The 15,691-nt window shown below is 42.7% G+C and overlaps 1 protein-coding gene across 1 annotated transcript in view; it reads left to right on the top strand.

Moving 5' to 3' along the window:
* The window catches only part of grik4 (glutamate receptor, ionotropic, kainate 4), a 95,137-nt gene that overhangs the window by 66,851 nt on the left and 12,595 nt on the right, over positions 1-15,691 (top strand). Inside the window, exons 14-15 of the mRNA XM_055660773.1 lie at positions 12,354-12,463; positions 12,795-12,968. Coding sequence (XP_055516748.1) covers positions 12,354-12,463; positions 12,795-12,968 — 284 coding nt within the window. The remainder of the gene's footprint in view (positions 1-12,353; positions 12,464-12,794; positions 12,969-15,691) is intronic.

The following is a 15,691-nucleotide window of genomic DNA, read 5'->3' as shown; positions in this document are numbered from 1 at the left end:
TGTGACAGATGGAACATTTCATTGGAGGAACATTTGGGGACAGTGACCATAACATCGCTGTCAGGTTTGAAGCAATTTTGAAGAAGTAAAATGTGCAAAATGTTCTTCTGCGTGAAGGCTGGTGTCAGTGAGGTGAAAATAGATTTGGTTCTGGTCGATTAGAATCAGAAGGGCAGAAAAGACGGACTGAGCAAAGATAGTTTTGTTAGAGACCAGACACATTTCCACAGAAAGGAGAGGAAAGTTATTCAGAGCTACACCTCTTTGATGACATCAAAATTGAGCATGATAAACCTTTTTTTTCCAGTGCTATGAGAGCTTCAAAGTAGCGACTGTGATGAACTCACACACTTATTGGGATAATTGTTCCGGATGGTTCATTGTTTAAGATGTTAGCACGCAGAAGCAAGCGAGGCAGCTCGATAATTGCATCAATCAGTCTGCAGTTTGGCTTTGATGCCACAATTGCAATTTGCTAAAAATAACATTATCTCTTAATCCTACACAAGCTGAATACGTATTTAGGAGCAGAAAGGCATCCTTTCTCCTCATGCACTCCGTCTTCACATCATCATTTATTCAATAAAGGGATTGTTTATTATTGCATTTTTGTTGCTGGTTGATGTATTTTGATCGTTGGTTCAATTTTCTGCAGTTGTTTCAAGTTCCAAAAGTCTATAAGTAGCAGTGAAGGAGTTTCTGTGATTTCCAGATAATACTAGTTGCAATCCCTAGCAAGGACCGATATATGGACCAGATTAGGAGAAGGTGAGGTGCAATGAGACCTGGGTGTGCTTGTACATCAGTCACTGAAAGTAAGCATGCAGGTACAGCAGGCAGGAGCAAGGAGGTCCTACTGCAGTTGTACAGGGCCCTGGTGAGACCGCACCTGGAGTATTGTGTGCAATTTTGGTCTCCTAATTTGAGAAAGGACATTATTGCTATTGAGGGAGTGCAGTGCAGGTTCACCAGGTTAATTCCCAGGATAGCGGGACTGACATATGATGAAAGAATGGGTCGACTGGGCTAGTATTCACTGGGATTTAGAAGGATGAGAGGGGATCTTATAGAAACATATTAAATTCTTAGAGGATTGGACAGGGTAGATGCAGGAAAAGTGTTCCCGATGTTGGGGGATTCCAGAGCAGGGTCATAGTTTAAGAATAAGGGGTAGGCCATTTAGGACTGAGATGAGGAAAAACTTTTTCACCAAGAGAGTTGTGAATCTGTGGAATTCTCTGCCACAGAAAGCAGTGGTGGCCAATTCACAGGATGTATTCAAGAGAGAGTTACAGTAGATTTAGCTTTGGGACTAAGGGAATCAAGGGATATGGGGGGAAAGCCAAAACGGGGTACTGAGTTTGTATCTTTTTACGCTTTGTTGTCCTGCAAGCCCAATTTCTCACTGTCGTCTAAACCCAAGATGCTGTCATTTCAGTTTGCATGGCATTGAACAGACATTGGTTAGTCGGTGCTTGTGTTGGAAACTGCAACATTTACCATCAGATCCATGGGTGCACAAAGAACCACCAGTTTCAGGCTGGAAAGGGTGAAATTCAAGCCACTTGAAATGAATGAACAGCATCACCATGCCAGGCCGACCACTGCAACTCTGATCCGGTACCACTGCCAGGACAATGGGCCTTCATGGCCAAGTTAAGACACTAACATTTATTAAATATATTTGGATTTGAAGGGTACAAGTTGGTGCCTAAAACATGGCAACTCTTGTATAGGGACTCGGTGTGCCCTACTATCTTACACTCTTATACTTAGTATGATGGTGCCTTATGTATAGTAGGATTGTCACTGAACTGCATGGGGAAAAAAATAATTTCACTATACTTAGGTACATGTGCCAATAATGTACCATTGAATGCAGGCTTTCAGGTAGGCTTCCACTTCTCACACAAAGCAGCTTTAATGTGCCACTTCAAATATCGTAAAATATAGTGTCATAGCGCTGTACAGAATGGAAACAGGCCCTTTGGTCCACTGGGATAGTACTATTTACCGACATTTGGCCATTGCCCTCTAAACCCGTCATATCTGTCCAAATGTCTTTTAAAGGTCGTCATTATAATCTGCTTCTATTGCATATAGAATAGCTCATATATTCTTTAAATAATTTCTTCTGATAAAGTTGAATTTATTAAGTGTGTTCCATTCAGAGTCTTCCTATTTGTTGTCATGTTTTGGGTAAGGAAAATATTTTATTTGTTTCTCTACGTTCAAAATAAAATGAATGGTGCCACTGATTTCCTCGTCAAATTAATGTTAGTTCAGTGGTGATTGGGAGGGAAATTACCAAAAATGAAACATCTGAAATAATTCTGGATTAACGCATTAACTTAGCAAGTCTGAGCCACAGGAGTGAACAACTCTGCATCATGGTGGCTCTCTGCCAAATACAATTTGCAGTCGAAGATGAAGTGCAAACAACCGGAGGAATCTTTCAAGAAAATATAGTTTTCCAAAAGGTCAGTCTAGCAGCATACTGCAGACTGTGGCCTGACTTATTGCAGGTGCTGTACCAATACGCTGGGCAAATATACAGAAGGCATTTTACAACCTGCCAAAGGCAAATATGCAATGTTACCGAATTGGAAGGGGCCAGAGCAGGTCCCTAGCTAGTCAGATGACCCATGAATAATCGGCAACGAACTATGCTGCAGAATTTCCGTGCAGGTTGCTACATTGACTACAACTCACTGCGTGGTCCATATTGGTCCAAGTTGCCAGACCAATACCATAGAAAGACAAAATACATTGGAGTAACTCAGCGGGTGAGGCAGCTTCCTGAAGATGGATAGGTGTCATTTCAGTTCAGGACCCTTTTTCAGACTGAAGAACAAACAGTTTGAAGAAGAGTCCCAACCTGAAACGTCACCTATCCACGTTCTACAAAAATGCTGCCTTACCCGCTGAGTTACTCCAGCATATTGGGCCTTTCCTTAGAAAAATAGCATCTGCAGTTCCTTGTTTCTACTGAATACTATTGTATCTGGTCCTTAGCTGGAATGAGGTTGTAGATTTTCAATTTAAAACTTTAGGTTAGGTATGCAATTTGTTTATTTTATTTCAATTTAGGATTGTTTTAATTAATTTACATTTTCATGAGAACTTTGTTTTTATTTTTAATAAATTTCCTACATTTTTCAAGACTTTCAAAATATTGCTGATCATCGGAGGTATTTAAATGGAATAAGGTTTTCTGAAGCGCAATTCATCAGCAGTGTGTTGGGAGCTGGGTGGCAATAAAATCTTTTGTGCAATTGTGGGGCTAATGCAGACAGTCGTCACAGGAGGGGGATATAATTGGAGTCCATTGCAGGTCTGGGTTAGTGAGGCCTGAAGTTCAGGGAGTGTCAATGCGAGGTCCTGCTGGTGCCAGCGCATCGTGGCCAGGGTGGATCTCAGTGCCCGGTTGGGGAATTGCTGGGTGTGCCGGTGGATGGCCAGTCAGTACCGATGGTCCGGTTGGGGTCTGAAGAAGGGTTTCGGCCCGAAACGTTGCCTATTTCCTTCGCTCCATAGATGCTGCTGCAACCGCTGAGTTTCTCCAGCTTGTTTGTGTACAGTCGTCACAGGGTATGGGTTGGGAACAGGATGAACTGGCCTAATGGTACACCCACTGACAAAGGTGCACTAGAAAATTAGCTGAGTAGTTCAATATCAAATCACTTTGCCCTCCATTTGCCTTTATTTTTTATAGTCAGAAGTTGCCCAGTGTAGGAGAGTACATAACACAGCAAGGAAAACTGACATAGAACAAGCTCCTATAGGGTGATTTCACCAAAGGTCAAATGAGCGTAGATCCCCCCTCACGTGACCGAAAATTTTAACTGGAGGACATATGTCAGATCGGTACATGTTAGTGAATGGGGAAACACGCACTTTCCCACCCGTTAAAAACATGGAAAACGGCCGATTTTTGAAGCTGAGATTTTTTGTGCTAGTCGGGGTGACCGTGAAGCACAGCGACCTAAATATTCAGGCAAAAAAAAAGATAGAAAGTAAGGTAATTACAAGAGGGAACTGAAGGTAGAAAGCAGCGGAAGTGCTTAGCAGACATTTGCCATGGAGATTTTAAGATCCAAAATATCGGGAATTAACGAGTTTGCTCGCTGAATTTCATCAAAAGTAAGTTAATAATGCCTTACTTTTGATGAAATTCAGCGAGCAAACGCGATAATTCCCGATATTTTGGATCTTAAAATCTCCACGGCAAATGTCAGCTGTTCACTTCCGCTGCTTTCTACCTTCAGTTCCCTCTTGTAATTACCTTACTTTCTATCTTTTTTTTTGCCTGAAAATTTAGGTCGCTGTGCTTCACGGTCACCCCGACTAGCACAGAAAATTTCAGCTCAAAAATCGGCCGTTTTCCATGTTTTTAACGGGTGGGAAAGTGCGTGTTTCCCCATTCACTAACATGTACCGATGTGACATATGTCCTCCAGTTAAAATTTTCGGTCACGTGAGGGGGGATCTACGCTCATTTGACATTTGGTGAAATCACCCTATAATAGGAAAGGACTTGAGCCATTGAGCCCTTCAAGGCAGCAGAGGAGCACATTCATTTTGATGGTCTAACTGTTCATCGTCGTTTATGCTTAGCTGCATAGTTTACACTAATGCTTTCATACACAAATCTGCCCAAGTTTAATAATTCATGGAATGGCAATACAATATTTAAGTGGCCATGCACACTTATCAGACCATGATGTTGTTTCTCCTTTTATGCATGATACGATCGAAGTAACAACATTGTTTTGCAGCAGAGCAAAATATATTTAGCAACAAGTGTTTCATTGAGTGCTCAAAAGGATACAAAGTGCTGGAGTCTAAAACCCCCTTTTCACGGGGCGACTTGACGCAAGAGGTAACCAGAGTTTAACATCGTGGGAACCTCGTGCGGTAACAGTACGGCATTCGTGGACCACCGTGGCGCTAACGGCAGGTAATCGTGTAACTTGGGTACTCGGGAGAAAATTCAAACATGTTTGAATTTGTCCACTTGTGGTTGAGCATTGCAACATTTTATGAACGTAGTGGCCAGTGCGATATCCGTAGTAACTCTTGCGGTCACCGTGGGAACTCCTGCGAACGGTGAACCCGGAAGTTGGATAGAGTGAATCCAGCCAGTTTGCTATTTACATACAAATCTAGTAAAACTAGCTAACAAGCATTTCATTAATGTCAGTGTGTCTCTTTTTTGTCTGAAAGCAGTTTCTAACTGGAGGAACTCTGCGGGCCAGGCAGCATCTACGGAGGGAAATTGACAGGCGAGCCTTTCTCAGGCTGCCTTATCCCTCCCCCCCCCCCCCACTCCCACCCACACACACAAAATGCTGGAGAAACTCAGCGGGTGCAGCAGCATCTATGGAACGAAGGAAATAGGCAACGTTTCGGCCCGAAAAGTTGCTTATTTCTTGTGTATGTGTCGGAAGGAACTCGACGACGGCAGGCAGCATCTTTGGGGAGAAGGAATGGGTGACATTTCGGGTCGAGACCCTTCTGATATGCTGCTTGTCCCGCTGAGCTACATGTTGTGTCTATCTTTGTTTTAATCCAGCATCTGCAGTTCCTTCCTGGCCGAACCCGATTGAAAGATGAGAGGCTGGGCGATAGAAATCATTAATTGAATTAAATAACTAGATACCTGTCTAATCGTATCTACGGGATTGAACAGGCTAGATGGAGGAAGAATGTTCCCGATGTTGGGGGAGTCCAGAACCAGGGTCCCAGTTTTACAGTCTACCGTGGGAACTCTTTAATTACAGCGGGAAACCTTCAGTTTCCCAGGGGGTCGGGACGGGACTGGAGTTGGGAGGGAAAGGTGGGGGAGTCGAGGGAGAGGAGGGGGAGACAGATGAGGGTGTCTTCATTTACTGGCGGTGGGTGTCTGTCACTGAAACAGGCAGGTGAGATTTCGCATCCACCTTGTGTGTGCCTCTCTCTCTCTCTCTCTCTCTCCTCCCTCCCTCCCTCTCTCACACAGGCATGAATGGAGGAACTCCGCGGGCCAGGCAGCATTTACGGAGGGAAATGGACAGGCGACCCATTCTTCAGGCTGCCTTATGTCTCTCTCCCCCCCCCCCCCCAACTCCCACCCACACACGCGAATGCTGGAGAAACTCCGCGGGTGCAGCAGCATCTATGGAACGAAGGAAATAGACAACGTTTCGGACCCGCTGCACCCGCTGATTTTCTCCAGCATTCGTGTGTGTGGGTGGGAGTTGGGGTGAGGGGGGGGGAGAGATACATAAGGCAGCCTGAAGAATGGGTCGCCTGTCCATTTCCCTCCGTAGATGCTGCCTGGCCCGCGGAGTTCATCCATTCATGCCTGTGTGAGAGAGAGGGAGGGAGAGAGAGAGAGAGAGAGAGAGAGAGAGAGAGAGAGAGAGAGAGAGAGCAGTCCTGGTCAGTCCTTTGAAGATAGACACCAGTTGCTTGGAGCAACTCAGCGGGACAGGTAGCATCTCTGGAGAGAAGGAACGGGTGGCGTTTTGGGTCGAGAGCCTTCTTCAGACTGAAAGTTTCACCTATCAGTAGATCATAAAATAACACAATCATCACGGTCAATGTGAGATACAGTCTTTATTCATATTTGACAAAATAAAAAGACGACTTCTTGCACATATTGAGAGAAGGTGCATCACACCAAACAACATTTGTCTAAAAAAACATAGACAACAAAGTAACATCATTTGTGCCACGTGATTAACTACACTACAGTCCACGATGTTCATTCACGATTAACGGGAAAAATCGGGAGACGGACAAGTCACTCGCACAAATGACAGAATTGCCGAGTACCGTGGGAACTCTTTACTCTACCCCCGTTATATCGTGTGATATCGTGCTAGACCACGACCACTCCACTCTGGCTACATCTTGCGTCAAGTCGCCCCGTGAAAACTAGCCATAACTCGGCAGTCAGGCAGCATCTCTGGAGAACATGGGTAGATGATGTGTATGAAGGAATTGCCAGATGGAAGTTTAAACCAAAGATAAACACAAAATACTTGAGTAACTCAGAAGGAATGGGTGACGTTTCGGGTTGAGACCCTTCTTCAGCCTGACGTATATGGGTGGGTGATTTGTCGGGTTGAGACCCTCTTCATACTTTGAATCTAAGGACGGGTCTCGACCCGAAACATCACCTTATCATACTCTCCCGAAATGCTGCCTGACCTGTTGAATTACTCCAGCACTTTGTGTCCTTTTTGTGTATAAACCAGCATCTGCAATTCCTTTCTACATTTTCATTGAGTGCTGTTATGATTTAACACAGGTACTGAAATTATACAGCTATTTCTTAGCAGTGATGAAGATAATGGGATTCAGGGACATACTGAGGTTTATAGACTAGGAATGATAAAAGTAGAATAATTTATGAGTAGGTACATGTGGCTAAAAAGCAACAGTGTCCATGAAATGGTCAAGAGTTTCTTCAACTCCCCTGGAGATTTACTATGAAGGAGAGCTTCAGAAAAAACATACTGTCACTGTTCTCTAACTCCCTGTAGCTGAAATCGCTAATTAGCTCTCTTGTTGGTTCCAGTGTTAAGCCATCAGATCCAGGAGCCTAGGATTTGTAGGTAGATATGATCTTTATATCCTCTAACTCTTCATTAATTTCCTTATATTTTGCCTTCACTACAATTAACCAAGAATTAATTCTGCTCCTACTCTTATCAACTTGCACAATTGCCAAGATGAATCAGCAGAACAAAGAAAATGGTATGAGCTAAGTCTGGGTGGGCAGAAATCATTTAGAATTAGTGAGACAGAGAGGGAATTAAACTTGCATCCTTTCTTGGCATGTCATGGATACAGTGCCCTCTAATCTGGTGCCAGCACGGTGTCCTCAACTTCATCCACGTCTCCAGTGAGTGAAATGTCTCCCCGCAACTCTCTGGCTGGATCATTAATTACCCGCCTTTTCCTTTAGTTTAATGTCACGTAGACCGAGGTACAGTGAAAAGTTTTTGTGTGCTAACCAGTCAGTGGAAAGATTATACATGATTACAATCGAGCCATCCACAGTGTACAGATACGGGATAAAGGAAATAACATTTAGTGCAAGATAAAGCCCAGTAACGTCTAATTAAAGATAGTCCGAGGGTCTCCAATGAGGTTGATATTAGCTCAGGACCGTACTCTAGTTGTTGCTGGGATAGTTCAGTTGTTGGATAACACCTGGAAATAAACTGACCCCTGTACATGACCATTGTACATGTTACTATTGTGTCAGTGATGATTGACCAAAGATTGATAATTAAGTGTCTTTCACAGGACAGGAAGGGACTTAAAAGTGGCACAGTGGCGCGGGAGTAGAGTTGCTGCCTTACAGCGCCAGAAACGCGGGTTCAATCCTGACTCCGGTTGCTGGCTGTACGAAGTTTGTACGTTCTCCTCGTGACCTGCATGCCATTTCTCCGGGATCTCCGGTTTCCTCCCTCATGCCAAAGATGTACAGGTTTTCAGGTTGATTGGCTTAATATAATTGTAAATTGTCCCTAGTATGTGTAGGAGAGTGTTGGTGTGCGGGGATCGCTGGTCGACGTGGGCCAAAGGGCATGTTTCCACACTGTATCTCTGAACTAAACTAAAAACTGAACTGTTGAGAAAAAAGCAGATGATGGACAAAGTAAAGAGAAGGTGAAACACTGGTGAAGTTGATGACAAATATATGAAGCTGGAATCCAACCATGTCCCTTGGAATTAGATCTCATGTTCCTGTGTCTTGTCTGTACGGAGTTTGTGTGTTCTCCCAGTGTCCTGCGGGGATTTTCGCCAAGATCTTCAATTTCCACCCACACTCCAAAGACGTACAGGGTCGTAGGTTAAGGGCCTGGTAATTCAAACGAGGTAATTCAAGAGCTCTCCCGAGTTTTTAAAAAATCTAACTCGTGGTAAGTACGTAGAATGTACGTAGCGGCTATGTCGGAGCTCGTGGATGTCTCGTAGCGGCTCGTAATGCTAACGGCAGGTACTCGGGAAATGCGGTAACTCGTGAATTTTTTTCAGCGAGAGCCCCGAGTACCTACGAACTGCTATTACCGTAATTCTCTGAGTTCGAATCAGGGGAAACTCGGGAGAACTCTTGAATTACCTCGTACAGTGGGACAGGCCCTTTAATTGGCTAGGTATAAAAATGTTATTAAAAAATTGTCCCCAATGCATGCAGGGTAGTGTTAATGTGCAAGTATTGCTCATTGGTGCTGACTCGGTGGGCCGAAGGGCCTGTTTCCGCGCTGTATCTCTAAAGTAAACTAAACCTGGTCAGCTTAGTGAGGCGATGCAGCAGGGTTTTAATGTAGAGAATTGTGACAATGTGGAATATCCAATGTGGAATAGAGAGGGAAGCTGAATCAGTAACTAGCCAAGTAGTTGTGAAAGAAAATGAATATGTGTCTAATGGGACTGGAAATAAAATTTCTTCTAGCTTTAAGTGATGGCGTAACAGTGATTAATTTACTTGACAGATGTCCAGGCAGCTACACTGAGTGGTTGACTCCCAGGACAACAGCTACGGAATTTAAATTAATGTAATTAAGTAAATCTGGAATGATATAACAGTAATCATGATACCACCAGATTGGTGTAAAAACCCATCTGGCTCATTAGCCTTCTTACCTGTCTGGCCTGTGTAGCTCTGGACCCACCAATAGTGTTGATGCTCAACTTAGGGGCTATAAAGGATGGACATTAAATGTCAGCAGTGTTCATATCCCATGAAGGTATAACTGAAAAAGAATGAAGTGCAGCTCAGATTCCTCCTCTAGCCCACAAAAGCATTACAGGGGTTGAAAACCAATGAGCACTGGTACAGGTAAACTTTTACATGATTCTTTGTTTTGTAGTTTGAACTTGGGATTGAAAAAATGAACAGAAATGAAGTGGGAGCAGCTCAGATTGCATCATCTTTGCAGTCCACAAAAGCATTACACCGAGTTATTGATAACTATGGTATTGACACTGATATTTAACAGTTAATTATGGTACTTTTTAACGGTAAAAAAAAAATCTTTGTTTCATTAATAATAATGAAGTGATCTTTTTTCGATGTTTCTGTGCCATTTGTATAAACCAACGAGATATGGCTAGTATTGGGAACCAGAGTAAGGCCAGGATATTAAACAACTTAACTCACTGCTTAATGACCAACTACTTTTCATAAATTGGTATAAAGAGGCACAGGATTGCTGGATGAGAGTACTTTTCCAAAATACATAAAAGCCAGAGACGTGATGGCAAGTATCCCGACAGGCTACGCTAGAGAAAGACAGGGTCATCAACATTATAATGCAGTATAATGTGGATAAACGTGAGGTTATCCACTTTGGTGGCAAAAACAGGAAGTAGACTATTATCTGAATGGTGGCCGATTAGTAAAAGGGGAGATGCAACGAGACCTGGGTGTCATGGTACACCAGTCATTGAAAGTAGGCATGCAGGTGCAGCAGGCAGTGAAGAAAGCGAATCGTATGTTAGCATTCATAGCAAAAGGATTTGAGTATGGGAGCAGGGAGGTTCTACTGCAGTTGTACAGGGTCTTGGTGAGACCACACCTGGAGTATTGCGTACAGTTTTGGTCTCCTAATTTGAGAAAAGACATTCTTGACATGGAGGGAGTGCAGGGAAGGTTCACCAGACTGATTCCAGGGATGTCAGGACTTTCATATGAAGAAAGACTGGATAGACTCGGCTTGTACTAGCTAGAATTTAGAAGATTGAGGGGGGATCTTATAGAAACTTACAAAATTCTTAAGGGGTTGGACAGGCTAGATGCATGAAGATTGTTCCCGATGTTGGGGAAGTCCAGAACAAGGGGTCACAGTTTCAGGATAAGGGGGAAATCTTTTAGGACCGAGACTGAGAAAAGCATTTTTCACACAGAGAGTGGTGAATCTCTGGAATTCTCTGCCACAGAAGGTAGTTGAGGCCAGTTCATTGTTGAGGCCAGTTCATTGTTGAGGCCAGTTCATTGAGGCCAGTTCAGTTGAGGCCAGTTCATTGGCTATATTTAAGAGGGAGTTAGATGTGGCCCTTGTGGCTAAAGGGATCAGGGGTTATGGAGAGAAGGCAGGTACAGGATACTGAGTTAGATGATCAGCCATGATCATATTGAATGGTGGTGCAGGCTCGTAGGGCCGAATGGCCTACTCCTGCACCTAATTTCTATGTTTCTATTCCAAATTCTCCTCGGGCAAGTATTCCAGATGAACATGGAGAAAGCTCATGTCACAATACTATAATGAGCAAGGATTACAAAGGAAACGAGGAAACTATATAAATGCCGCAGTTCCCTTAAGGTACATGTCAACACACTACACACAGTATGTACCATCGACAAAGTGTATTGCAGATACTTAGCTCAGCTACTCCGACACCAACTCCCAAACCCACAACCTCTGCACTCAAGATGGCAAGAACAAAAAATGCATGGGTACATCACCATTTGTAGATTCTCCTTCTATTAAAGGCCCTGTCCCATTTTCCCGAGTTACACTCGAACTCTCCCGGGTTTTCCCTTTGATTCGAACTCGGGGGATTACGGTAATAGCCATTCGTAGTTACTCGGGGCTGTTTTTTTAACTCGTGGGCATTTTTTACAATGTTGAAAAAACGTCCCGGCTTACCTGATGCCCCGAGTTCCCACGGCTGGCATTACGAGCCGCTACGAAACATCTATGGACTCTTACAGCCTCCTACGAGCTCACTACCAACATTCCCCGAGTTCGAATCAAGGGGAAAATTCGGGAGAGTTCGTGAATAACTCGAAAAGTGGGACAGGGCCTTAAGGCACACAGATCTAACTGAAAAACATATCACCATCCCTTCAGCACCTCTGGGTCAAGATCTTGGAACTCCCTGCCCAAAGCACATATGGAATACATTCACAAGAATGACTCAAGCTGTTCAGAATCATATCTCAGGGACAATTGAGGATAAGCAATAAATGCTAATTTCCTAACAAATAAAGCAGTAAAGGGCATAGAAATTATGGAATCATTCTTGATACTACGGCAGGAGTAGCAGGCATGTTCAAATTGAATGAAGTGTGACGTTGTCTTCAGAGGGGAGATAAGCACTGTCCTTGAGTAGAATTGCAGCAGATTAACTAGTTAAGGTAATCAAATAATAATAAAAAAACATTCATTTGAATGTAAACCAATTAACCAGCCACCAGATGATGTCTATGTACTGTTTAAAGTTGTGAGAATTTGCGTTTCATCCTTGTTCCTCATGCGTGTTGCTCTGTATGTTGTTTACTGTTATTCCTGCTCTTGTATAGTGCTACTTCCACATGCCAATTATGTCCTTTCCTTACTGTATTTCAGGGTAGGAAACCTGGTTATTTTTCCTTCCTGGACCCTTTCTCTCCTGGTGTTTGGCTCTTCATGGTGCTTGCCTATCTTGCAGTCAGTTGTGTTCTCTTCCTTGTAGCCAGGTATAGTCACTTGGGACTCCTGTGAAACCATTGTTTGTTTTAAGTTCTGTATGTACATGAGCATGTTGATGCATTTATTATTGTTTGCAAATCCTAATGTTGGTTAAAGCAGCCGATCTAATTAAATCACATCTAATAAAACAAGTGCAAAGGAGCTTAATAATTTGTATAGATTTGAGGATTGTTTTTAGTTAGTAACGAAGGAAACTCAGAATTTGCTGCTGTCCTGTATTAAAACTGATGGCCTTTGACTAGTTTGATACTAAACAATGTTTGATGCACATTCTTAATGGGACTCTCCGTATTTTAGATGAAATGATTTCTTTTGCAGGTTATCTCCGTATGAGTGGTATAACCCCCAGCCTTGCTTCAAAGGAAAATGCAACGTGTTGGTGAATCAATACTCATTAGGGAACAGTCTTTGGTTTCCAGTGGGTGGCTTCATGCAGCAAGGATCAGAGATTATGCCCCGAGCACTTTCCACACGCTGTGTTAGTGGAGTATGGTAAGAAAGATAGCACCTGTTAAATATAATCTTGGAACATATTGTATCTGGCAAAGTGCTCTTCAGAGATGTTTATCAGCCACTATTGTTTAAGTAAAACTGTTTTGTCAGGTTCTAAACAGGCAGCTTTGATTCCCACAGATATTTTAATATTTAAGTTAAAGTAATTATTTGGAACCTTGTTTCAGTAATAGAAATTCAAATATTGCTGGTGCAGCAGTGAAAAGGGAAATATGGGACTCGGGGATGGGAGATGAATGCATGGAGGAGGGGGAAAGAAACAGGCCTGCTACAACTGCCATGATACTCTTATCCCAGCCACCCCCCACCACAGTGCGCACACATTTCTCTCACCATTGCCCCTCTCTGTAAAGTCACCGCACTCCTTTCCCCATACCTCCTAGATGGGGTCCCACATTTCTCTTTTATGCCCCCTTCTTTCCCCTCCTTCCTGTCCCCTTCCATCCAATGTTTCCTTTTCACCTCACACTTTTGTCACTTGTTCCAGCCATTTTCCAATCAGCTCCCCTTCCCAGTATCCACCTATTGCTTACCAGGTTTTGCCCACCCCCCACCTCCCTTTTCCACTTTTCTCCCCCCTTTTCATCAGTCTGAAGAAACGTTGTCCGTTCATTTTCAAGAGAGAGTGTGATTTAGCTCTTAGGGCTAAATAAATCAAGGGATATGTGGAAAAACAGGAACGGGGTACTGATTTTAGATGATCAGCAATGATCATATTGAATGGTGGTGCTGGCTCAAAGGGCCGAATGGCCTATTCCTGCACCTATTTTTCTATGTTTCTATTCCCTCTATGCTGCTCTGACATGCTGAATTCCTCCAGCATTTTTTTTTGCTCAAGATTCCAGCATCTGCAGTTTCTTATATATTCCTTGCGAATAATGAATAAAGTTATTAAAAGTAAAGTTTCCATGTATGCAGAAGATTTTAAATTGCAGACTGAGCGTGGAATGAAGATTGGACGTTGATGGAAAATGCCATTGAATGAGAAAAATGTAACCTATAATGGGAAAGAGGGACTGAATTAGAAAGTAAATATTGAATGGAAAAGTTGTACAGCTTTCTCTTCACATTAGGGACATAGGAGTTAACTGTTTAATGTATCAGACTGCCAGATAACCACAATAGACACAAGTAGGTTTCCAGGCATTGTTGCTGTTTTTATTATGACCCAGGCTGCACCCTATGTTGAGTGGTGTGTCTGAGCTTAGTATAAGTATCGTGCTGTCCTTGTGTTCTTGAAGATGAAAATTGGCAGGGCAACAAAATGGGTGGAATCACATCTTCTCGTTGCCAGGACAGATTTAATGAGACACCTAGAGATAGTGTGTACAAGCTTTCAAAAAGTGATAAAATACACCAAAGGTAAACGTGCTATCAAAATGAAAGTCTACAAGATTAAAGGAGAGGCAGCACTGATATGAAATTGGTTGATAGAAAAGAACTGATAACTGTGAATAGATGTTTTCAGACTGGGGAGAAGTGTACAGAAGTTACTGAAAAGACAGAATGACTTTTTACAAGCATTGCCAACCTGTCCTTGGGCGTACGGGGCTTAATTACAAAGTTTGGACATAATGACGTAAGGAGGATAATAACATTCTTCAAGTGCACATTGACTAAGGGGTAAAATTGGCCGATGCATGCCAAGTGTAATTTAATGCATAGAGGATTGATGTGATTAATTTTGGAAGGAATAATAAAAACCAAATAAGTAAAGTGAAACAATTTTAAGACAGATAGGGGAAAAGAGAGGCCTAAGGGTATATGTAGTGTTGAAATTCCCATTCATACATACCTTTAGTACCTCCAGATTTGACTATTCCAGTGGTGTATGGTGGTACAAAGTTTATGTTACTAGACAAACAGCCACAGGCTTATGCCATTGGTCTTGAGGGGTAAGTTTTCCAATTGCAAAATTAATTTAAGTATATTGCCAATATCACCAGTGATTGAATAAATAAAAATAATCTTTATGGTAGCAGATTAAGTTGCTAAACCTGTGTAAAAAGGATTATGAAGAAACAATGCTTAAATTAAAGTGCAATCTTCGGAAAGAAATAACAACAGCTATGAAACCTCCGAACTGACAACAACCCGTCAGATTCACTAATGTCATTCAAAGTAGGTAAATCTGCTATCCATTCCATATTCGAACATCTAGTAATTCTTCACTGTCTCCACCATTCAATGAGAATTGAGTGGACAATAAATGCCAATATTGCCAGTGATTGAATAAATAAAAATAATATTTATGGCATCAGAGTAATTAAGTTGATAAACTTGTGTAAAAACGATTTTGAAGAAACAATGCCTCTTCCATACCAGAGTGATGCCACATGCAAACCAGAGGAACAGTGGCCCATATTCTGCTTGGGTAACTTACAACCCAACCGCATGAACAATTGATTTTTCAATTTTGGGTAACAACCCTTCACCCTTTTTTTTCCCTCTCTCTTCCCTGTGCACAACCATTTCTCCTACTAGCCCATCCCTGTTCTCTAGCCCCCATCCCCTTCCACCTATATCCCATCCTCTGGCTTCACATTTCACTCCTCTCTTTATCGGACACCCTTTTGTCCTCCTTTTATTTCTAACCTTTGTCCCCTCATTTGCCAATCAAACCCCCTTCACCTGTATCCACGTATCACTTGCCAGACTTTGTCCTGATCCCACCTCTTTCCCAGCTTTCTCTCCCCTACCAT

The sequence above is a fragment of the Leucoraja erinacea genome, chromosome 32 (assembly GCF_028641065.1).
Source record: "Leucoraja erinacea ecotype New England chromosome 32, Leri_hhj_1, whole genome shotgun sequence".
Lineage (NCBI taxonomy): Eukaryota > Metazoa > Chordata > Chondrichthyes > Rajiformes > Rajidae > Leucoraja > Leucoraja erinaceus.
Note: the sequence above shows the minus strand (reverse complement) of the source record. Positions and strands in the feature narration are given on the sequence as shown.